General features: G+C 39.2%; 2 protein-coding genes across 2 annotated transcripts; both read right to left on the bottom strand.

Annotated features, from left to right (window-relative positions):
* Positions 1 to 1,203: 1,203 nt before the first annotated feature.
* On the bottom strand, positions 1,204 to 9,273 carry LOC145463128 (uncharacterized). The gene is made up of 6 exons (XM_081446846.1): positions 8,785 to 9,273; positions 5,856 to 5,981; positions 4,589 to 4,699; positions 3,724 to 3,840; positions 2,848 to 2,886; positions 1,204 to 1,629 (listed from the first exon to the last, which is right to left on the bottom strand). The coding sequence occupies exons 1-6, from the start codon at positions 8,867 to 8,869 to the stop codon at positions 1,490 to 1,492; spliced, it is 618 nt and encodes a 205-aa protein (XP_081302972.1). The 5' UTR covers positions 8,870 to 9,273; the 3' UTR covers positions 1,204 to 1,489.
* A 2,055-nt stretch (positions 9,274 to 11,328) lies between these two features.
* LOC145463251 (uncharacterized) lies at positions 11,329 to 23,299 on the bottom strand. Its single transcript, XM_081446988.1, has 9 exons — positions 22,679 to 23,299; positions 19,287 to 19,508; positions 18,496 to 18,609; positions 18,051 to 18,134; positions 17,366 to 17,470; positions 15,741 to 15,848; positions 14,507 to 14,620; positions 13,216 to 13,350; positions 11,329 to 12,593 (listed from the first exon to the last, which is right to left on the bottom strand). The coding sequence occupies exons 1-9, from the start codon at positions 22,737 to 22,739 to the stop codon at positions 12,559 to 12,561; spliced, it is 978 nt and encodes a 325-aa protein (XP_081303114.1). The 5' UTR covers positions 22,740 to 23,299; the 3' UTR covers positions 11,329 to 12,558.
* Between the last annotated feature and the right edge of the window lie 573 nt (positions 23,300 to 23,872).

Here is a 23,872-nt window from a genome sequence, read left to right as displayed (position 1 = left end):
AGTACTTTTTGGTCGCGGAGCTTCAAAAATCCCTCAGCTGCTCAGGCTACGCTGTGTGGAGCTTATGTACATGACATCATGGCAGCCATATTGGTGTTCCAAAACAATGAAGCAGTGGTCAGGTTGGTGTACCAAACCAATCCTGTGCGAGTTGAAATCTTTTCTTATGTAAACATTTTCTTTTGTTCCAATAAATTTGCATGGCTGCTGGACACGTGAGTGAATACGCTCTATAAGAAGCTAAGGGACTTGATCGAGGGAAATTAATTTATGCTGTTACTTTTATGATTTTACGAGGACTGTGGCTTCCTTTCGATCTTTTTTCCGTACTTTATATTTTATTAAGCGATTCGTAAAGCCGCCGCGTTGAATAATTTGGCGAGTGACTAAAACTACTTAGAATGCGAGGGCAAGGGTTGAAAGGTGATGTTTGTGTTAGGGAGGGGTTAGGGAGATGAGTTTTGTACTAGGGAGGGGGTAGGGAGGCGATATTTGTCCTAGGGAGGGGGTAGGGACGTGTTGCTCTTCCTGGGGCCGAGAAGACAAAACTAGTCCTATTCGGTTGAATATTAATGGCATAGCTAGACGTGCCAAGAAAATTTTGTCCTCTACCCAGATTTCGCTCATTGAATTATCCAACATGGCGACTTCACTATCGAACATGAGGGCCCGCCGATGCAACCAAAAAAAAAAGACAAAAACCAGACAAGGACCATTCGTAGGTCATCTTGCTTCGTTTAAATCCGTTACGATAAGGTTTCTATTGACTAAGTTTGTGTATATGTTCTGTGACAGAATTGCTCACTTGAAACAGCGATACTACAGCACCATTTAGAATCGTCACGTCATACGACCGTGACTGGGGAGCGAAACTTGGAGCAGTAACTGTATCGACTAACCGGACACCTTCGTTGGCCAGAGCAGAAATAAATAAAACAACAATTTTGACCAAAGAAATAGTGCGCTTAAAGTACCAACAACAGTTGCAAAAGTGTAACTTTACAATTTGAGTTCACACAGAGGTTGACTGGTTTTAACACACGACAGACTGTAGAGGACTTCAGTAGTATTCCTTGAACATTCTAGCGACCATTCCCTGACCACGAGCACCTGAGAATAAAAAAGAAAAAGAAAGATTAGCAAGTAGTTCAAGCGACCGAGTACATGATTTAATTCAAACTGCAACATCTAACTAATTCTTGAGCCAAGTTTACATCTTTGTCCTTTACTAAATGAGGGTCTATGTGGGGTTTGCTGAAGTCTAGGTTATAGGTGACTTTTCGACGATTTCGTAGCTATCAGTTGGTTAATGTAAGTCCATTTATCAGCTATCAGTAAATAGCAATCGTACAAAGGAGTAATTACAATGAGGTACCTGTCTTGAGTGTTTGCCTTTATTTTTTGCCTGTTTTTTGCTTTATAAAAAAAGGGAGGTGGTTGGCTAACCAATCCACCCACCCCTGCATCCGCTCCTGAGTTGATTTCGAACTTAATCCCTTTGCTTACCGCAGAAGGCGCATGTGTCAGCACAGTTTTTCCGAAGATAATCCTTCCATCCTTCAATTGAACAGTACCCTTTCTGCTTGCGACGCTCGCAGAGCACTTGTGGCAGAACGTCGTAACATTCATCTGAAAACGAAAAGAGAAAATGCTGCTGTGTTTTCATTGAAAAATCAATGAGTTTAGCTTTTAGAGTTTTCTTTTTAGTTTCATGATATAGTTTTTGACAAGAACGATTGTAAAATTGATAGGTGGGGACGGGCTGGAAAGGGGCGGCGGGAGCTGGGGGGTCTGAACTTCGTGCGTGCCGTAGCATTTTACTCCTGATTTGTGCTTATTCCTTGGTGGTTCTCACCTCTTGGTGCCTTTTCCATTGCGCCATTGCAAAATTCTCCTGGCCCCGCTGCCTTGGCGAATACCACTCCTGTCACTTACTCTTCTTTCGCCTTCGTAGAGTTCCCGCCCACCTTACTCCCGGGTTCCCGCCCTACTTCCCCCCCCCCTCCCCCACCCCTCCTCGATAGATGATAAAGAAATCACTTACTTTCACACTCCAGCAAATTTATCAAACGTACATGATGCCTTTCAAGGCCACTAAAGATATTCAACTCTCGATGTTTCAGTTCAAGTTTGTACACCATATTTTACCCACCAATGCTGCATTACATAAATTCGGTATTAAAGAGCACGACCGCTGTCATTTATGTGCTGAAAAGCAAACAATTACACATCTCTTCGTAACTTGCCCCAACGTCCAGCTGTTTTGGACAGAGTTTACTGATTGGTGGTACAGAAAAAACAATACTGTAATCACGCTCTCTGAAGCACAAATACTTTACGGCATCACAGACACCGTGCCTCTGTGTCTCGGTTTAAACCTCTGTACAATAATTGCAAAATATTATATTTACACCGCTTCAAAAAATGAGGAAGATTATTTCTTAGACGCTTTCTTGGCTATCCTTAAAAACAAAATAGAAATAGAAACCAGCAGAGCAAAGGTGCAATTTAAACTGTAAATATAGCTAAATATACTGTAAATTGTCGCTTTTTTGTCTTTTTTTTTTTTTTTTTTTGCAGTTTTCACTAGTTCTAGTAACCGTAGTAAAAGTTTGTAGTAATTGTCCGCGATTAAAAAGTAGTGTAACGTAAGCGGTTTAAATAATACTGTTGTTCCGTCAAGCATTGTAATTAGAGCAAGTTGTAATTAGCGTAAGTAGCTGTATTGTTGTAGTTTTATACGTAGTTTTTTGTAATTAATAATGTAAGTATGCGTGCTGTAAAAAATAGATAATTAATAATAATAATAATAAAAAAAAACACACACACACAAAAAAAAAAACTTACTTTCACACTCTCTTGAATCCTTGCAAGGAGAAGTTGCCTCTGAAAATGGAACAAGTAAAATTTATGCTTGTATTAGAAGGGATAAGGGAGGACACGGTTTTAGTATTGAACCAGAACTATAAGATTCCATATTTAAATACCTTTCATCCTGTGACTGATAAAATTACTTTATTGTTTTGGCTGAGAGCAGGTAAATCTATCTTTGATTTTTGATTTGTACTGCAGCTAAAATTAATGCACGCGTTAATGAGAGCTCGAGCAAGCAAAGATTTGCGCTGTTTGTATGCATAATATTTGTAACTCTTTCAAATTACACAGATTGGGTTAGAATTTTGAGAACATTTTCAAATATTTCTCGTTGAGTAAATCCTTTTTGTACTTGCATTTACACGATAGGTACTTATTTGTTGCCCTTAATTTCCAGTTCTCGTCTCGTTAACCCATTAAAGATAATCAGATAATGTAGTGATATCAGTTATACCAAGAGAGGGGGTCTTAAGACGATATTCCTAACTAGCTGACAATTGGCTTCATTCTCATCGCCCATGTACCTGATAATGTATTGATATTTTGAGGAGAAATAAGATTTTGACCGTTGTAGTGAACTGTCAAACTTATTGTTAGTTACTTCGCTTACTGTGTTAGTAAGCGAGGGACCTTTGTGGAAACCCTACGCATATGCGCCACTTCGGGCACTTCATTTCCTGTGTGAAAGATCGAATTTAACTGACGTGTTTTGCGGTGAGCTAAACGGTCAACCTGACCTGATTTACTTTTTGTAGTGCTTACCCGCGATTCTAGGGTTGACTCAAAGGAATAAACCTACTGTATAATTATTTAACAAGATTAAGAGTTAGGTGGACTAGTTGTTCGTACTTCTGCAGTAGCCGCAGGTCTCTGGGCAGGACTCCCTAAGAAGCCTATAGTTGCCCGGAGTAAAACACATGTCCTTCCTCATCGAGCAAAACTTTCTGGACTCCTTGTTTTCGCACGCTGAAAGAAAGATAACGCTCGTAAGATAAGCGATGGTTAAGGTTGTACCTACAATGAGTCGGTAACGTTTTGACGTCTTTTCATTACTGGCCAGCAGGTGTTTCTTATAGGCATGCGCAACCTTCTTGGTTATACACAGATCTTGCACGAAGTTCGCTTTTCAACATGTACAGCTACTGAACAACGCAATTTAGAAATGTTTCGTTGTCATGTTTCATTACTGGTCAGCAGGTGTTTCTTTATAGGCACGCGTAACCTTCTCGGTTAAACACAGATCTTGCACGAAGTTCGCTGTTCAACATGCACAGCTACTGAACAACGGAATTTAGAAATGTTTCGTTATGTTTCATTACTGGCAAGCAGGTGTTTCTTTATAGGCACGCGTAACCTCGGTTAAACACAGATCTTGCACGAAGTTCGCTTTTCAACATGTACAGCTACTGAACAACGGAATATAGAAATGTTTCGTTATGTTTCATTATTGGCAAGCGGGTGTTTCTTTATAGGTACGCGTAACCTCGGTTAAACACAGATCTTGCACGAAGTTCGCTTTTCAACATGCACAGCTACTGAACAACGGTGTTTCGAAATGTTTCGTCTTCTGTAAACCACTTCAATCTTCCTAGTCTTAATCTTTGTGTTTTTCCATTTTCATAGACTCATTATTCCCTCTTTAGCATTTTCTTGCCTTTGTAAATAAGTTTAGAACATACAATATATATAGTCAGTGCTTGTGTAAACTAGTTACCGGGGCATCCCTGTCCATTTGGGCCGGTGGCAGCATTAATCCCGTCCCAGCAACAACCATATTTGGACACCTCGTGATTTTCATCATAGCATACCTCAGGCGATGGAGGCTCTACAGATTTGCGGGAAAAAAATCAGTCACCCTCGTTTTACAAAGTATTTAAAATAAACAGAATGACTGAAAAAAACTTCAATACAGCTCTTTTATGTGGTTCTGTTTGCTATGCAGTAAATTTTAGGTCTGTGGCTAAACCCCTGTGTGCTACTGTTAAATTCAAGCAGTGGAACCAAGAGACGATGATACAGTCTCGGCTTGGTGAAAGCCTAGTGTGTCTCTAAAAACCCTAAGGTTTAACTGCTCAATAGTTTTCACTTGAATTTTAAGACATTAGGAAAATCATAATGAATAGTGCCACATGAAAGAACAGTTCAAGAGCTTTCAATTGAATGGCCACACTGGTCGTAGAGTTTCATCTACCGAATCACACTACCTGCAATAATTAATCTTTGACTCTGTCGTGAACGAATTTAACTATGTCCTTGTCTTTTATTACTTTTAGAAAACTATTCATTAAAAAATATACCGGACTGAAGTCACCTCCAGACAAGTGAGTAGCCAATTGTCTTGATAGCTTTTCAGATTTCTTCATGTCATTTATATTTTAAATAGTATAGACAATACGTGCATTATTGAACTGAATTGAGACTACACCAACGTTTTTAAGCTTGCTGCCCGTAAGCCGTCCTAAATGGGGCCTAATAATAATAATAATAATAATAATAATAATAATAATGATAATAATGATATTAAAATTTATAGAGCGCCATTTCCCAATGGTTCAATGCCGCTTTACAAGAAATTAAATCTACAAAAACAAATTACCTAGTGTAATGACGACAGCGGTTTGCTTAAGCTCACTAATATTCCTTTGTCGTAACCATACTTGCTCGTTTTTTGTTTTTAATTGTATGTCAGAAAAATCACTTTAAATATCGTGACATAGCTCCTTGAACTCGAAAGGTGATATATCACACACTAAAGACTGTGTTTTAACACATTCCAAACGTGAGGAAGAGCGTTGAAAAACCGACGCTCAGTGGAGTATTTTTTCGGGCTTCGAGGTGTTGGAAATTGTGGTGAAACACTGCCTCTAGTGTTTGGTTTATCTTCTCAATCAAAATTGAAACGAAGGAGAAAAAGGAGTGATAATATACTAATTTAGATCATCTATTCAAACTTGAATTTGATAATGAGGGTAAAAGCTTACCACAGAAGTTGCAGGTTTCCATGCACAATCTCCGTATCATTACTTGCACACGGCGAAACGGTGATCGACACTGTCCACCAGCCTTCCACTTTTCACATTTCCTGGACTCGTAGTCAAGGCACCAATCTGAAAAAATATTGTTTAAGGGAATTTTATTAACCGAACCTCAGTAAGATAGGATGAACAGTAGGAGAGTTGATCCCCCTTACAGGCCTTATTCCCAAGGTAATCCTTCTCAACTGAGCTATTTTTAGATCACTCCGGTGTTGGAAATCCCAGTCCAGTGAGGCAAATTTCTACTGGTAAAAAAATATTGTTCACCTAAAAGTTTTTTTTTATTCACCTTAAAGTTGTATAAGAAGACTGGAAATGCCCAACCTTATTTTGAAATTTCCATTTATCAGCCATCAGTAAATAGCAATCGTACGAAGTAGTGATTACAATGAAGTACCTGTCTAGAGTGTTTGCCTTTATTTTTTGTTTGTTTTTCACTTCAGATCTAGGCTGCTAAGGAATCATGTTTCCATAGCGCGGCCGGGCACGAAGGACTGGGTGAGTGCAGTGCGAGTACGGTGTTATTGAGATGTTTGCACTTTTTTGTCGTCTACTCGTAAATGCTATTTTGTTTAATCAAGACATTTGGTCTCTGTAAAAATATTTTTTCACTGTAACTGTATTTCTTGTTTGTACAAGAGCTCAAATCATCACTAAACGTGCAATCGGACTCAACTCGCGCGAAGCTTTTCTATTAGCGTGTTTGCATTATCACGCACACGTGAAAGCCATCTAATGATATTCAAACCTCGGCTCTTTCACTCTAGATAATGATGCTCGATGCGTTGAAACGTCGAATAACGTTAATTTTAATATTTCTTGAAGATTACGTAATCTGCTATATTTTCCGTCAGCACAGTTGGTCGCTTACGGGAGATGGTCGCTTACGAGAGCTTAGACCATATTGACCATATTGGGTCAATATTTTGCCTCATTAGCATAAGGTAACTGCAGATACTTACCCCATGTTTTAAATGTTTTATTCATATGAAAAGTCAATTTCAAGAAAATCTTCGGTACTTCTCATTGAGAAATTTCCGTCTCTTGTACTGCCCTGAGATACGATAATGTCACAAAACCTTATTATCCAAATTCCGCTCTATTATCTCTCAAGAGGTCGTTTACAGGAGGTTAAAAACAAAAGAAAATTTCAAACTTTCAGCTCTAGAAGTGGTCGCCTACAAGAGGTTCCAAATATAGTGATTTGACTTGGAAACTTTTGGTATTTTGGAAAACTGGTCGCTGAGGATCGCCGGAGAGGTGGCTCGACTGTATGTTGGTTACGTAATCATGCCACGGGTGAAATATTTAAAGAGTTTGTTATTTAGGAGCCGGAGTTGTCATTCGGCGGTACCTCCTTTTGAATGCTTCCTTCTTAAAAATTAATTTTATTTTCAACTGTTGCACGTTATTTCATATAACTGACTGTCTGGTCAATAACGAGATGCCCCTTCAATACGTCTGGTTCGTTACTTAAACTTAGTTAGAAATTATTTTCGTGTCCTTGCATCGTAGAGCGATTACTCGACAAAGTATATTATGTAAGTATCCTCGAGGATACGTACATAATGGCTTAAAAAATCCCATCGAAGGAGAGACCACCGCATTTAAATGCACATTTTAAGTTCTTGTGATGAAGACTGAAAAAAAGAAGATTCAAGCTCAAACAGGATCTAAATTTCATGTACACATTCTATTTCATGTAGTCTAAAAAAATTACTCAAAGCTTTCTTCATTTGCTTTCAATCTCACCAATAATAACTGCAATCATGGTAATTAGGCGCTCTTTAGTTTTGTTTATCGCGGTTTGGGAGCAAAAAATGCAAGATATAATTAGGAATTTTCTCGCCAAAGCCGTTTGGGAGCAAACGATTCAAGCTACAATTAGGAATTTTCTCACAAAAGCCGCATCACAACAATATGGTATTCGTGGTCAAAACAATGAGGTACTTGTTTTGTTAAGGTGGTTTTATAAACTGGAAACTATGCTTGCCTAGTACGAAGAGTCGTGCCGTTTCTACGTCATGCATGGCGTCAGCAGCTTGTCTCAGCCAATTAACACGCCCCTGAAGTGAATTTCTGTTAAATGATTAAATGCATTCAAGGGAGGTTAGAACTGACTACTTTAACTGTTTGATTTGTCTTGAGGGTTCTATTTTAACTAAAGTTGAGGCTTGATTGCTTATTTCCTTTTTTTTTAGTTTTTTTAATTCGTTTTCACTGATAAATTTTGCGATACAAAAGAATCTGTGATATTTTGTTGTTTATCTTCACAAAGCTTTGAATCTCTTATAAAACAACAAGAGCAGTAACAAAGAAGTTTTCAGAATATGAATTGTATTACTTACTTGTAACCGAGTTTAAAATAATTCATTATTTAATAACCAAACCACGGAAAGATAACCCTGCTGTAATGGAAATGGGTCCTTGTGGTTTTTGTGTTCGTCTTGCAGCTTGCGAATTTGAAATTGTCAATGCTGGCTAAGAGTTGGTAACAGGAAACACATGAAAACACAGGAACATTTTTAAATGTAATTGATAATGCGGCTGGCTTTTAAGGAGGCATTGCATTTTCTTTTTAAACCACTGTACTGATACTCGTTAGTTTAGTCGTTAGATATGGACCGTGCAATATCATTTGCCAAGCAACCCGGCTAGCAGATAATAAACTCTGTCGGCAGACAAATATAAACGGTCAATTCTATAACTTGGCGTCCTCGAGAAAAGTAATGAAATCTCAATATGTTGGTACTTAATTTTTGAATAACTATTATTTTTGCCACAAATCAAATCTTCAGACTGCACGAACTTACTTACATTTCCTGTTCAATCTCTGAGCTGAACAAATTTGCGTGAAATAAAACGAAGAACTTACCATCGTATTCTCCTCTCGAGATTTGTCCGTATACCAGAAAAATCACAACAACGACTAACAACTTCGAATTCCTCTTGCATTTCATTGCTAAACTACAAAGGACAGAGGGATCCAAATAGGTTGGTAGCTTCGTCAATACAGTTTTGGCGCGGAGCAGAAAAAAAGAAAGTTACTTCTTCCTACGTTGAAAGGCAATGAAACACTGAGATGACTTCTTTTATACCAGAAAGAGCCCTCAATGGATAGAAGTTTAGAAGGTTGGTGGTCGTGTTTTCTTAAGGACCCCCGTGTCTCAACTTCCTCAATAATTACGTTTGCTTTTGTGTTGAGTACGCTCAAAGAAATCGAATGAAATGTTTTAAAGTTTCAATGTCTTTGATTGATCACGCAAAATCTTTTAGTAAAACTTGTTTTTTTGTTTGGACAAGTTTTAGAGACACAATAAACTCGATGCGACTGCTATCGGGTAAAACATATTTCATGTTGAGTGTAAAAAGGTGATTTGGAGTAAGTTCTTTTGCCTGGTGAGTTGACGAGACAAACATGATCTAATTGTATCCAAACCAGCCGGGGACCCACCTCGAACTATCATGCGGCGCTAAACGCTCTGTTCTAAACAGCGGCAAATCTAATTCTTCGGAAAAACGTGACATTGGCGAATGAACACTACATCGGGACAGGTGGAAAATACCATGAATCTTTCAGGTTTTTGTTTTAGTTTTTTTTTGTCATAAAGTAAAACTCATCAGGGTTTATCCTTTTTGGTTTGTCTTTGTGATCCCACGAAAGGAAGTTTCTTTGCCATAATCTCAGTGGTCAGTCAGGTCGTTGATTTGGTTGCAGTAATGAAAAGCAATAGCTAAATATTCCTCGGGGCCGGTTCTCCCGTTCCTTAACGTCATTCACCTACAAATTAAATCATAAAATAATTACTGATATACTACGTCAGATAACGTCTCTATTCCCTTCCGAGTTACAGGCTTATTTAATGTTCGATTCAAGTCGAACGAATGTACTTGTTAAGATATTTCCTCTTTTTTGTTCTTGCGGAATGAAATTAAAGTAACTGGGTAATTCTAAGAACGCGTGGGTTTACACTCTGGGTGATCCAACACAAAGGATCTCTGGAGTTGAGTTTCGCTTGATACATCTGTTTTTCTTTACACTTGACAGATTTTATGAATAAAGGGGGACTTCATTTTTATTTCTAGGGAAAATTTTGTTTCTTAGAGACAATGCTGTACAGTTTATAACAAAAGAGGACTTGGCATTGCTTGTAAGGAACATTTTTTCCACTTTTTTTTGTTGAATAATATGACTGTACAGATAAACTTCAATTCTGTTTCAGTAAGGAAAAGGCTTTGTTAAAAACTTAAGAACAGTTCGAAATTTTACTAGTTGGGAAAGAAAAGGGTTTTGTTTACTTAGACACAATTTTGCGTATTTTGTAAAAAATGGGGCTACTTTGAAAACACGGCTTTGTTGATTAGAAACAGTCTTAAACATTTTGTAAAAACTAACCTCAATACTGTTTCTAAGGAAGTCTTATTTACCGTATGTAAACCAAAATAAAAATTATTTCCAAGGTTCATCGACGGCTAATTTATAATTGTGCTTGCAGTGTTGAAGACATTGTCACGCAGGAAAGTGATGAGAGAAAGGAAATTCGTTCAATGGAACATGTATTGTCTTGATGCATCAACCCAACCTCTTTCCAAGGGGCGGGAAAAGGAAAGAGCTTGGAAACGAGGTTGGCATAAACCCTGAAATCGCATTCAGAACAGGCACATACTGATCTGTCCGTTGGCAAGGAGAAATGGAAAATTCTTAGACCTCCCTCGTTTCACTTTGGTCTTGCCTTGAAAGATTGCTTGGAACGTAAACTTGAGCTTACGCACACTGAACAGCAAGGTGGTCTGACAAACCGCCAAAAGTTGACCTTGCAATGTGAAAGACACGAGCAAGGGAATTTTAACTGACAACTGTCAAATACAAATGCCGTGGCAAACTCGAATGTTTGATCTTTGAAATGCTGTGGATTAAGAACAAAAGACGAAACAGAACACGCAAACGGATTGCATTCGTATGAAACCTTTTACCTGAATGCTTTCATGTCACCTTTACTATTTTTTTCCTCATATCCTAATTTCTACAAGTATGCCTTGCAGTTACTTTTAATTGTTTCATTTTAATGATGACATGAAGTCGTCGAAACGTCATGTTGCTTTACTTTCTGTACTTTTTTGGCTTAAATTAATTTATAATACTGTTATCACCATTTTTTTAAATATGAATATTGCTTTTTCTGACCTAGGCTGAATATTCTTATTTTTTCTGCCGAATTCAGGCTAAAAATATAACATTTCTGTTTAAGAATGTATTGGGGTATCACTATTACAAGTGTTTTGTGTCTAGAGGCGTTGAAGTAATTTTTGAGCCAGATTGCAGGCAATAAAGCCTGATGTGACACATACGAGATCTTGCAGAAATGCTACTAACATCGAACATACGGCTACTGGTGTTTTTTGGCTATTTTTGTAATCATATAAATGTGGTTACAAATATTCTACACACAAAATTATATTCTTTTCAAAATCTTAGCCTCGAGTCTATTCATAAAATATTCTTTTGATTTCGCAAATTTCAACCTCGATATTCTTATAAAATATATCCTTATAAAAAGAGTGTACGCAATGTTGTAAAAAGTTTCGATATTTCCCCCCGTTACCCTCTACTTTGGATACTCTAAGTCCCGCCCATTTGTCTCCCGAATCCCGTATAGTTCCCGCCCCGTCCGGGGGTTCTTACCCCACTTCTGTCCTCCTCTACAAGATGAAAGAAGCTTATGAAGACTCCTAGGGCTTTTCTTCAGAAGTTCGATAGCTGTTAGTTTAAATGTAACACGATGTTAAGACAACGTTGTGGCAACACTTTTGCAGCAAGGGTTCAAGTCACTGTGTTCAGTTTTATTCCAAATCGGAGGACATCAAGCGATCGTAAACTTACTATCAGCCCTTTAAAAGTTAAGGCTTTACAAAATTAAATACTGTCTTACAAGAATATTCCACTACATCTATGGAACAACGTTTCCTCAGATACGTCTTTCTAGTCGCTTCCTTGGAAACTTTCGACCAAAACACTAGGAAATATGGCCGCTATTTTCGTTTCCTCAGATACATATTTATAGTGGTTTCCTTGAATACTTTGGAACAAAACGCTAGGAAACATGGCTGCTATTCTTTTTTATGGCATTTGCTGATTGCTAGTTGTAACATAATTAGAGCGGCCGTTTGTGATCGACTGTCAAAAGTAATTTTGTATATGCCTCCTGGTTTCTTGTTTGCTTAGCTTAGTCTTTGGTCCAAATCTTCTTAAACATGCTTTAACCGCTCAGTGGAAGATAACAAGCTGTATGACTAATAAACAGTGACTTGTCTCCATTACGTTTTCCCGCGCTTGGCGCCGGTTGCACACGTTTTCTTCGAGCTCTGATTGGCTCATCTCGTTTTAATCTCGTTGTGTTCGGTCACCTGTGATGTCTTTGGTTTTGGCTTTATCATCAGTCATTTTAAAAACCACTCTGTCTGTAAGGTTATATATTTATCCAACATAACTGTGGATACTGTAAGATATGAAACTAAGTAACCAGCGGGTGGCGCTAAATTACTTCATGCAGAGGCTCTGCTGAGAGAATTTGAGTAATATTTTACACAGCGTTGGTCATGTTATAAAACTTGTTCTTCACAAGCGTTATGGTTGTCACACCTAAACTCTTTACAGCCCCAGAATTGACCTCACGCCCACATTTCCTAGAAATAAAAATAAAATATTTTCAATAACAATCTTTAAAAAAAAGTAATTTAAATTGATTTTACCACTTCGTAAGGCAAATAGACGATCATTAGAGAGTCGGGTAACAGCTCTCGTAAGGTCTCACATGAATGGCCTGATACCATTTGAGAGGACAATAGAAAAAACAACAGCCCTGGAGAATTACAAGCTTACGAGAGCTGCCACACTTCTGTCATTAAACAAACTGAAGCCAGACCTAAATTTATTTCCCGAGAACATTTTGTAAATCGATAGACACTGAAAGAAGAAATCCAATGTTTTCTCGTTTTGTACTTTCTACAGCGACAATTGCTTGTAAGCGCCTTCAGCTTCTTTTAAAAAACAACCACATACACTAGTACGATTAAAAGACCAAGGCATTAACAACGTGATGCATAAGGTATTTAAGCAACCATGTCTGTTTTTGAAGCAGACATTGCACTGAAGATGCCTAATGGATTCCGTCGAGTTTAATTGTTTAAGAATATTCTGTTGTTAATGTTTCTTTTCATAAAGAACGTCTTACAGATAAGCTGATTTCTTAATGAGAGATGTAGATGTTGATGTAAGTGAATTCGCGCATGCTTAAGTGTTACTTACCGCTGGACTCGCAGAAGAGGCACGTCTTCGCACAGTGTTCTTCCATATACTGCTTCCAGTCCCCAGAAGTCATACACAAGCCTTGTCTTTCCCACTTCTCACACTTTGATGTCAACTGTTTATCAACGCACTCACCTTCAAAAGAAATAAACGACGTGCATGTCCACATTAGTGACAGAAAGCACTTTGTACAGCAAATTCCACTCTGCTGAAAACGTTTAAAGAAATTCAAGTCAAACTTGAAAAACGCAAGCCTGGTGTTTTCATTTCCATTCTTACTATGATGACCTATGATTTGTTAACTTTTCTCTCAAATGTGTTCTGTTCTTGCACTTCTGTTAAGTAATGTTTCGCAAAGTGTGGAAGGTACCAGGCTATGGCATTGTGAGGAAAAACGTTAATGGCAGAAACGGCAACGGCAAAACGGATAAAAGACCTCAATCTTTTGTCTTTTTGTGCGGGTTTGCCATTTGTCCGTCTCTTTCACAACAGAGAGCCTCGAGCCAGCTACTTCAACACGAGGATGAATGAATTTATAATTTTCGGACGACAAACTGCGGCAAGAATTCTTTTGGACTATTTTTTCGTGTTTCGAACGTTGGTTCTCGACATTTTTTTTCTTGAAACACTACAAACGACTCGGCTCTTTCCATTCAGGAAGATCGAAAACGTTATTTCATTATTTTCCCTTGCCATGGCATTTCGAAAATAACTTATTGATCATGAACATGGCAACGAAACAAGCTTAGAGCCTGAAAAAGCGGAACCGGGGAATTTTACGTCCCAGTCATCCAGTTTGAAGTTGATAATCGAACTATTGATAAATGTACTAAACTGAGTATCCTTTCCCTACTACAAAAAGTTCTGACCACGTTTTTGTGCGGATTGAAAAAAATTCGGGCACTTGTTAGGACGAAAATTTATCCGCTTAAACATTTTTGTTGTAAAGTGGTTTTCATTCGAGTGACGAAAAGTAAATAGTTCTGCATCAGCTACGGAACGCGATTGCCTTAAATAACTCGCGCCACTTTATCATCCAATCAGAAGTAAAACCAAAACCAGTCATGACTCGCTCGCCCTCGTTTTCCCGCGCTTTGCGTCAGCTACATGTAATTGCTTCGAGTTTTGATTGGTTCATTGTATTGTCTGTGTCCTTTATGATTGGCTAGAGTGATTACTTTGGTTTTGGTTTTATGACACTCAATTTAGAACTGCCCCGGAGTGTAAAAAGTTAATCCATCTTGATGCGGCTATGAACTAGTTGCAGATACGTTTTTGACGTTTTACTTACCACATCTTCCGCATGTCTTCGGACAGTGAATATCGACAAATTTCCTCACATTATAAAAGGGAGAATCACATTTGCCAAACAGATTGCATGCTCTCACATACAGGTCCTCGCAAGCTGTTAAGAAATGGAAAATATTTGAGGATGATGTATTCTAAACCATTACTAAGGCAATTTTATTAACTGAATTAAATTCGAGTGCGAAATTTGAGGGCACAAGTTGTTTGAAAAGATGTGTAGCATTCAAGATTATAGCTATTGCAGCTCTAATTGTGATAGACAAACTGAGTGAATCTAGTAGATAGCGAGATTCGTAGATTAAATTTATAAATTCATTTTTTAATCAACAGTGGACCCTGTAATCTTAGAGCGGACGGAGAAAATTAACGCCTGTTTCCGGAAGCCCTGACACTTTCACTTAGTTGGTGTGAAGTACTGAGAACAATCTTTGTAGTTTGGAGCCCAAATGAGCACCGAATCTCTGAATAGCTCTCTTTGTGGCCCTAAAACCTGGAGCTATAGGTTCTTTTAGACCCTCATTTTGGTAAACATGTACCCTCTTGTCCTCAGACAAAAAAATAAAAGTAATTATTATATGGCTAGCTCCGTGAGCAGGTAAGATGAATCAAATCCTGCGCTGTGATTGGCTACCCGAGCGGGCAAGATGGAGCTACCTTGCCCGCTCGGGACTGCCCGCCGTGTCCCGCAAGAAAAATTTCCCCGAAAGGCATATAATATACCAAGCTTGTTCGGTCAAGATGGCTGGATATTGGCCTCGTTCTTTTTGGCGAGTTTATGGACCTCGACTCCGTCTCGGTCCATAAACACGCAGAAAAAGACCTTGGCCAATATCCAGCTATCTTGACCTCACACTTGGTCAATAATCCATACATATATCCAAAAGTGGCTATCACAAAGCATAGTTAATAGAGGGGAATGGTTATGAAACTCGACAAAGTTGTTTGTTGTAGGTTTTTGTTCCTTATATTGGGCCTTGACCGTGCACAAAACACAAAAGTTGTTCAGTTACTACTGTCGGAGGAACTAACCAATAGAAATGTATTGGCTACGTAATTCATTTATAGTGTATGAGCGCAAAACAAAAGATTGTGCACGATCGTGGACCTTCCAACATAAATCTTGGCATCTTTGTTTGCTCCTTTGATGTTTGCCGGGCTTCATAACCATTCCCCTCTATTAACTATACACAAAGAGAATGAAACCAATAGATACGTACGCAGGCAGCCCTGGCCATTCCAGCCCATTGCTTCGTCTCCATTCCAACAACACCCGTACAGAGGCCTAGGATCGCGAGCCTCGCAGTCTGCTTTGGGATTTGGCGCCTCTGGTGTGATAAATGAATAACTGAATTACGTAAAGCCTGGTTTTCACTAGCGAGCGCAGGCACAAGCGCAAGTACAAACGCAAGCAATAGGAATTACTCAAGTTAAAACGAAATTCGACGCAAACACAAGCACAAGCAAAATCATCCCAACCTAGGTGCGAGGTAATCTGGATCCAATGTTTTCATTGGCCAAACTTAACCACGTGTTGTAAATATCCTTGTGCTTGTGTTATGCCTGAACGGTATTTCGTTTTCACTTGTTGCAGTGCAAAGGCGAGCAAAAGCGCAAGCACAAGAAAAAGAAAAATTTTGATCCTTGTGCTTGTACTTGCGCTTGTGTTTATGCCTACGTCAAGGCCGTTTTGACTGTTTCCTAAGGGACTAATTAAGTGTTTTGTTATATAAAAAATAGCTAGAGTTTAATGTAAAGTAATTAGGTAAGACGAACTACCCCCGAATCAAAGTCATCTCTGGTAAGTAGGAGAGCGGGCGACATTCAGATTTATCCATTACCAGGTGACCATAAATCAGCCAGTAACAGCGCGCTTTAGATTCAGCTAAACCCCAGGGGCCCGTTTCTCGAAGGTCCCGAAGAGTTTTCGCACCCGGAAATCCAGAGCAAAATCTCTAACCGTATGGTTGCATAGCTGTTTTTTTCACATATTCTTAATACGAACAGAGGTTCTCCTCATATAAGGAGTTTCAGGCGTATTCCATTCTCGGTTTTTAGGTACAGATTATCTAAAAATGGCTTTGCGGGCTCGAAAAGTTTCCGGGGCTTTCGAGAAATGGGCCCAGTCGTTCGAAGGCTGGATAACGCTATCCACCGGATAAATCGCTATCCAGTGAATGAGTGTTAACAAAACAAACCACGCTATCCGCTGGGTAGTGATTTAATCCGTTGGATAGAGTTATCCATCTTTCGAACAACCCGGGCCAGCTAAGTATATAACAATGTCATTTAAATTAACCAGAGACACCACACGATGCCTGAAGTCCAATGTCATATCTTTAGAAACTGGCGAGCTAGGAGAAAAGTCTGTTTTACTTGGCTATGTGTTACCTGGCTAGTAAGCTTTAGGGACAATACCATTTGTCAACGAAGCTTATGATTATGATCGCATTCAGTTGATTTCTGATCATGGGGGAGGGGGCTGCCCAATTTAATATTAAAGACTGCTAGGGTTTCTCGCGAATTAAAGCGATTAGGCGATAGCTTCAAGGTTTCAGCGAATGTGCATCGTTTATCGCGTTCTTGCTGAGCCACATGTATCTCAGCGGCTGATCGCCAAAGAACAATTTCCTGCCAGATTCATAAGTTCGCATTTGCTTGTTGTGAGAACAATGGAATCGAACACTCCAACGATAAAAGCTTGCACATGCGCCAAACCGTAAAAGCGCCCCTTTAATTGTACTGTCACTGAGCTATTCGACAGTTAAGGATTGTGCCTATATCGATCCCTCGCAATTTCCAAGATTTTTTCTTTCACTTTTTAAATTCATTGGTATACACTTACTGCAGAACCTGCAAGTATAAGCACAGTTATTTTTGAACCAAACCGACTTGTTGACGCACTTATCTTTGACCTTTTCACAGTCTTGAAGGTCGACGCATAACTTCACTAAAATTAGAAAAAGAAAAAAAACCGATCAAATCAGTCAATCAGTTAATTAATCAATTAATCTATCAGTTCCTCAGTCATTAGTTCCGTTAATAAATCGATCAGTCGATTAAATAGTCACTAAAAAAAATAATAAATAAAAGGGACGACGACATCACAGTCAATAAACTACAGACCTCCTGCACGCTTTTCGTGTCTGTAATGCTAACATTTTTATAAACAGGCTATGAAAAACAACAGAGTTGCTGAGAAAAATTAAAGGGACGACTGACTTGAATGTAGAGATTATTCAACGTATAGTTGCGTACTACTGCACGGTATTTTACGAGGTACGTTTTAAAAGCAGGATGATTGGAATATCTCAGATGCGTTGCTCAACTTGACCACACAATCAGCAGTTTGACACACGGCCGTATCCAGCTTATAACTCGTGTGCATGTTGCGTGCGATCCGCTGAGGTGCACTTATTCCGGCTCTTCTCAGCGCGGCGTATCCGCACAGGCTTTCTCAGCAGGTCGTATGACTTGCTTAGCTCTTTCGACGAGGATATTATCGCTTGTGTTTAATTAAATGAACCTACCACCACAGCCAGCTTTCGCTGGCCCATCAGCAGCAGTTTTGCTGTCCGGACAACAGCCATATTTGGTGTCCCAGCAATTCTCTTCTGTTTTATGGAGACAGAGAGAGAGAGAGAAATATTCAGTTGGCTTTTTTTTGCTTGCGACACGCACAAGGTTAAGTGCAATCACTAGATTCCTCATTTTAGGGCGAAGGAAGATAAGGAGGATAAACTCAAACTATGTCCTTTCGATTTACAGTGCTTGTAAGGTAAACCTTTTAGCCTTACGCTTGGGACTGAGTCAGTCCTAAGCAGTCCCAACTGACAGACTGACTGACTGACTGATTGACTGACTCACTGACTCACTGACTCACTCACTGACTCACTGACTCACTCACTGACTGACTCACTCACTCACTGACCGACTGACTGACTGACTGACTGGCCGGCTGGCTGGCTGACTTACCACAGAATCCACACGTTTTTCTGCATCTCGATTTCACCCATGCTCTGAACCTTTCTTCCCAACACTGTCCGTTGTCCACGAACCGTTGACATTTCGGAAACCTGTCGAAACATTCTGCCAGGAGAGAAGTGTATCCTTAGGCTGACATGAACGAACTCCTGACAAGTCAATTCCCAGAAACAAGCCTGGGTGTACCATTGGTGTGTGAATATTGAAGAAGATGAATAGCTGACGAGAGCTTCACTACGCGACTGGCTTGTCCTTATTATGCCCTGATGGCGTGACAGATTTTGGAGTCAGTCTTCCTTACGATTGTTCGCGCTTTTTTTCTGACGATTTGGCGGATAACTGTGGCCCTTGGTTCCTGCCGAATGGCCAGTTTAAGTTTAAAGTTACGTCCAATTTAAATTTTGCGCCATCTTTTGCAGTCGGGAAACTTCAGACAGATCTTCATAATGTAACAAGCATACGCTCACAGTAAGTTTAGAATGAACATTATGATAACAATAATAAACATTTCTGTTAGCCTGTGAACAGTCTCCAGCTAGAAGGGTCCGATCACGGCTGGAAGGGTCGAGAAGGACCTGGATGAGAGTGAGGTGCCCGAGGGGGAAATGCGTTGGAGGTTTGGGCTAGAGAGTCTGTTCGCAGGCTACATTTCTGTTTATTGCGTACCACAATATCACCACTGAATATAGTGCTTCGCGCACTGATGTTTAAAAAGTTTAAAACTTTGAACGTTCTAACTGACTTAAAATCAAAACTTCTTTTCAAATGTTTAAAAAACTTACTTCCATCATCGTATAGAAGCTCGTCCTGTTGTGGCTCGTACCAGGCTACTGGACCGTGAGAATCGTCTGACACGTGAGCACGGACGGACATCTGGTCCAGAATTTCGAACATGCGCTTGATCTCAGCCAGCGGTGTTAGCTCTGAAATATGCATTTCTTTATTGTCAAATGGGAGGTCATCAAACACACTCTGTGGAGCATCACGTGGAAGATCTGGTAGAACTGTAGAAAAAAATTCAAGGGCAAAGACATCACTACTGATGTTAAGAAACACAAGTAGAGTTTTTGGTGATTTTTCAGATCAGTTATAATTTCAGCCTTGATCTCTCAGCTATCAGTGAATTTTGCAGATCTCAGTCATAAGTTAAAGTGCCTATGAAGTAAAAAATAATTACTGCTTATTTGAAAGGCTTTTCAAAGTAGAGAAGAATGGCGTTTTCCTTTTTGGAATATCTTTTTTCGTTTGAGAGATATTTACGTTTTTGTAAAGAAAGTGATGACGTCATAGGTGGTTCCACTAAAACAGCACAACACTCAATCGAGAATAACTCTAAAAATATTAAAGCGCTGTTCTTTAAACTTGGCACCAGAAATGTACATCACAAAAGAAACATAATGACACCCGTCGTGCCATTGCCATGACAACAGTTATGCCGCCGGTTCTGTTTTAATTAAGACTGAAATTCCCAGATTTTATCTTAAACAAGGATCATCCACTCCCAACAATCTATTGGGAAGAGTTAAGACAACATGGGAACCATGCGTGTTCCGAGCAAGACTCTCCGTCCCGCTTTAAAAGGTTGCAAATGGAGATATTTGGTTTTTCACAGAAAGAGACTGGAGCCAAGAGTGTTGCCATGGCAACAGCATAGTAGGTGTCTGTTTCTTTTGTGATGTACATTGCTGTTGCCAAGTTTGAAGAACACTGCCTTAATATTTCTAGAGTTATTCTCGATTGAGTGTTGTGCTGTTTTAGAGGAACCACCTATGACGTCATCACTTTCCTGATTTGCATAATACAAAAACGTGAATATCTCTAAAACAAAAAAAGATATTCCAGAAAGTAAAACGCCATTCTTCTTTCCTGCTTTCAAATAAGCAGGAATTATTTTTTACTTCATAGGCACTTTAAAAAGTGCGTCCTTTCTAAGCTGTCAGTGAAAACCCATCCAGACTCTAATAGTTATTTTGACAGCTGAATTAAGCGATGAAAAATAGTGTGTTGCTTAGCATATAGCCACTAATCTTCATGATATTTTACTCTTTATTTGTTCTTATTACTTTGTTTTTAAGTGGTTTCCTGTGCTGAAAAAAGTGGCATTTCACTTTGACACCGTGACCTGGCAGCACACATATAGCCTTCAGAGTGAGTAAAATATTTCATTATTTTCATTTCAGATTACTTAGAAGTCGGTTGACATGCTTGTTTCTCCGTTTGTTTCTCTCTTTTTTTTTCTGCGAGCTGAGCATGAAGCATTTTGAAGATACCAAACGCGAAACAACACTTGATTATATTTTTGTGAAAGCTTTCATTTTTTTCTTGTGTGTTTAATCCTTGTTATTTCAGCTTGAAAATAAATCATGGCATGCTAGCGTGGGTACGAACTATAAAAACAGATTCGTTTACTAAAACCGAAAAAAAGTCACGATCGAGTTGCAATGGTTTTGTTGTGTTTGACCTCGCATTTCCACTCTGTTATTAAATGCGCTGCGTGGCAAACGGTTGTTTAGGTCGGCTTTGGCAGCAAAAAGGTTTTCGATCTAAAGATATATTGAAAGTTACTGGGACATTGGTGTGAGGTCGTTTTGGTTCGATGGCGTGACTTCTGGATCGATAGCGTGACTCAGCTCACGCACAAGGCTTCTCTGTCATGCATGTTTACGGTAAACGGTGTCGCATGTCCCATTCACGCCGGTCCTGTCCGTAACCACTTTAGCCGTTTAACAGCTATTATATAATCGCGATCTGGGATAAACCGTTTAACAGTGTCGTCGAGATTAACTATAGCTAGGGAGTAGGCCACATTAGGAAAATTCTGATGGACATCATTTCCTTATCAAGTAATTGGGTGCGGCACAATTCAACGGGTATCTTTATTTAACGGAGGTGCGGGGATTTTGAAAACTCGACGAATACTGAACATTCCGCTAACGCTGCTAAAAAAAGCCTCAAATAGAAAGAGTTCCGCTATAATTCCGTTAATTTTTATACGCCATCCGGTTGCGCCGGACCATGAGGGTAATATTTGGCTTTAAGCTAACATGCCGAGAATAGATTTGAACTTTATCCTTTGAAAACCATAACGACGACGCGCAAGCTCCCTTAAATTTTTTTGTTTTTATCCCAACGCCACCGTTGTTTACCCTCCAGACTCTTAGAACTTTCTATAATAAGATTAATTCTTTGATTTTAATTCTTCTTTTTTATCCTTTGGCGTGCCAGGGTGTCGGCTGGCTAATTCGGTTGGGATGGAGTGACTTTGTCCTTAGCCTCTTAGCATTTCAGTCACGTGCTACAGAAAACAATGGCAGAACTCCTGCACATGTTAAATTTTATAAATTTGAGGCGCTGAAATTCATCTTCCTGGGCAAAACTTCCTGTTGTTGTTTACTCGCGAAGTATCCTCTGTCGGAATTTTAGCCCAGTGTCGTCTGACAGTCACCAGGAGAGACGCGACGCGGGACGCAGAAGAATTAACTCAGACTATCCACCTTTGGTATTGTGGGTCAGTTGATGTCATGATTATTTATTTTAGCGACTTGTTTGTTTTCAACGTTCTATCTCCATAATTTCTAATATAACTGTGTGTTACTGTTATCATTTGTGCGCAATTAACGCTCGTAACCAATAACTCGTAAAATTGAGAAATCTGATTAAATAAATCGCGCCCATTAATACCCCACCACCGCAAAATTTTTAGTGACGATTTAAACATGACCTAACTAAAAGGATATTTTCAAAATAATTTTGGACACAAAATTAATGGAATTATTTTGAAATGAATTTCAAGATCTCGTTTGTTCATTTAATGCGAAGAATCTACGTTGTAGTCACATTTTCCCCTATTTTAGAAATTGGTTGAATCAATCTAGCGTGCGCGGTGGACTGAGCAAATCTTTAGAATCAGGCAACAAAAAGCAAAGATACAAAAAAAAAATAAATCAGCCAGTATTTCTTGCATTGCGCCTTACGTCAAGCGCTAAAAGTATTGAAATGGTTTCATGAGTTAAATCGCGTTTGAAAAAACGCGCTAGAATCATAGTACGAGAACCGTTGTACGAATTGGCGGGAAGACCGCGTAACGACAGTGAACACTATGCAAAATTTTGACCAAATTCACGAAATTTGAAACGAAAATCAATGTAAAGCGATAAATAAACATTGTACTTACTGTATTTCGCGGTGATGCTTTCCAAGACAAGAAGAACAACAAACAGTCCTAAATGTGCCATTGTGGTATGAGAAGATCGTTTCAAATCTCCCTTCACTGGATCAGTGTTCCGCCGCGTTTACCTGTTGGAAGCTGATCGCATATCAGAGATTCAATTGCGGCGCAGGCTCTTTTATACCGAGCGGAACAAAGGTTACTTTTATAGAATTTTTGAATTTGGCGCTGATGTCAAAAACGCGATATCTGTTAGATGTCATACTGGGACGAAGTAGCGCGGAAAAGCTGGAATGAAAGGCACTTGTATGGTTTGCATGCTCAATAAAACTGTTGTCTGTTAAATTGGAACGTTAAGGAAATCACCGCCTTGTGTTCAAAGCTATCTTGTAAACTCATTAAAAGCATATCGGTCGTGATTGTTTTGCTTTTGTCGCATTTTTCGCGCCTTTTCTTCTCGATGGTCGTAACGTCGTCTTCTATTAAGGATACAACGAACACCTTCCACTCGGCTCGGGCGCCCGAAAAGCCATTCATTTCGTTCCGTTTGCTCAATTTGCTTAGTCCTTACTCTCTGTACATGTGTTTGCATGTATTTTACAACCACGAAGGAAAAACTTCCAGTGAGCCGCGAAAGTTATTCGCGTAATTTAACACTCAAGCTCACCGTGTTGTAAAAGACAATGTAATCGTTTGAAATCAGCAAGGTCAGAATGAGAAGGCAAGGCTTATTTGCTTCTTTTCAGCACAATGATACGCGCACATGATATTAATGTTTGTTAATTTCCAACTAGTACTCTACAAGTTGTTGATGTATGAACAACAGCGCGCTTTGATTTTTCGCCACATTGTATACTTTAAGTTATACACGAGAAGAATGAATTGATATTATAAGTGTCGATGGAAAACTTCTTTTGTTTTTGAATAATTAGCTACTCTTAACTGCTTGCTGAAGCGTAGAAAAGTCACCCATACGTTACGTTGAAATTACAGATAAGTATGCAAAAAAACGTCCCATGTCGTTCGAATACGAGAAAAAAGCATCCGTCGAATGTTTACCCCACTCAGTTCGTGTCGATGCTTATCACTGGGTTCTGTTGATACATACAACACGTATAAACATTCTTGTAGTTATTTTAAATTGTATTCACTTGTCAGCTGCGCTTCTCAAGTAAATTTTTAGCACCAGATACTTTTTAG

This window comes from Orbicella franksi, chromosome 12 (genome assembly GCF_964199315.1).
Source record: "Orbicella franksi chromosome 12, jaOrbFran1.1, whole genome shotgun sequence".
In the NCBI taxonomy this organism is placed as follows: Eukaryota; Metazoa; Cnidaria; class Anthozoa; order Scleractinia; family Merulinidae; genus Orbicella; species Orbicella franksi.
This window is presented reverse-complemented; position numbering and strand designations above follow the sequence as displayed.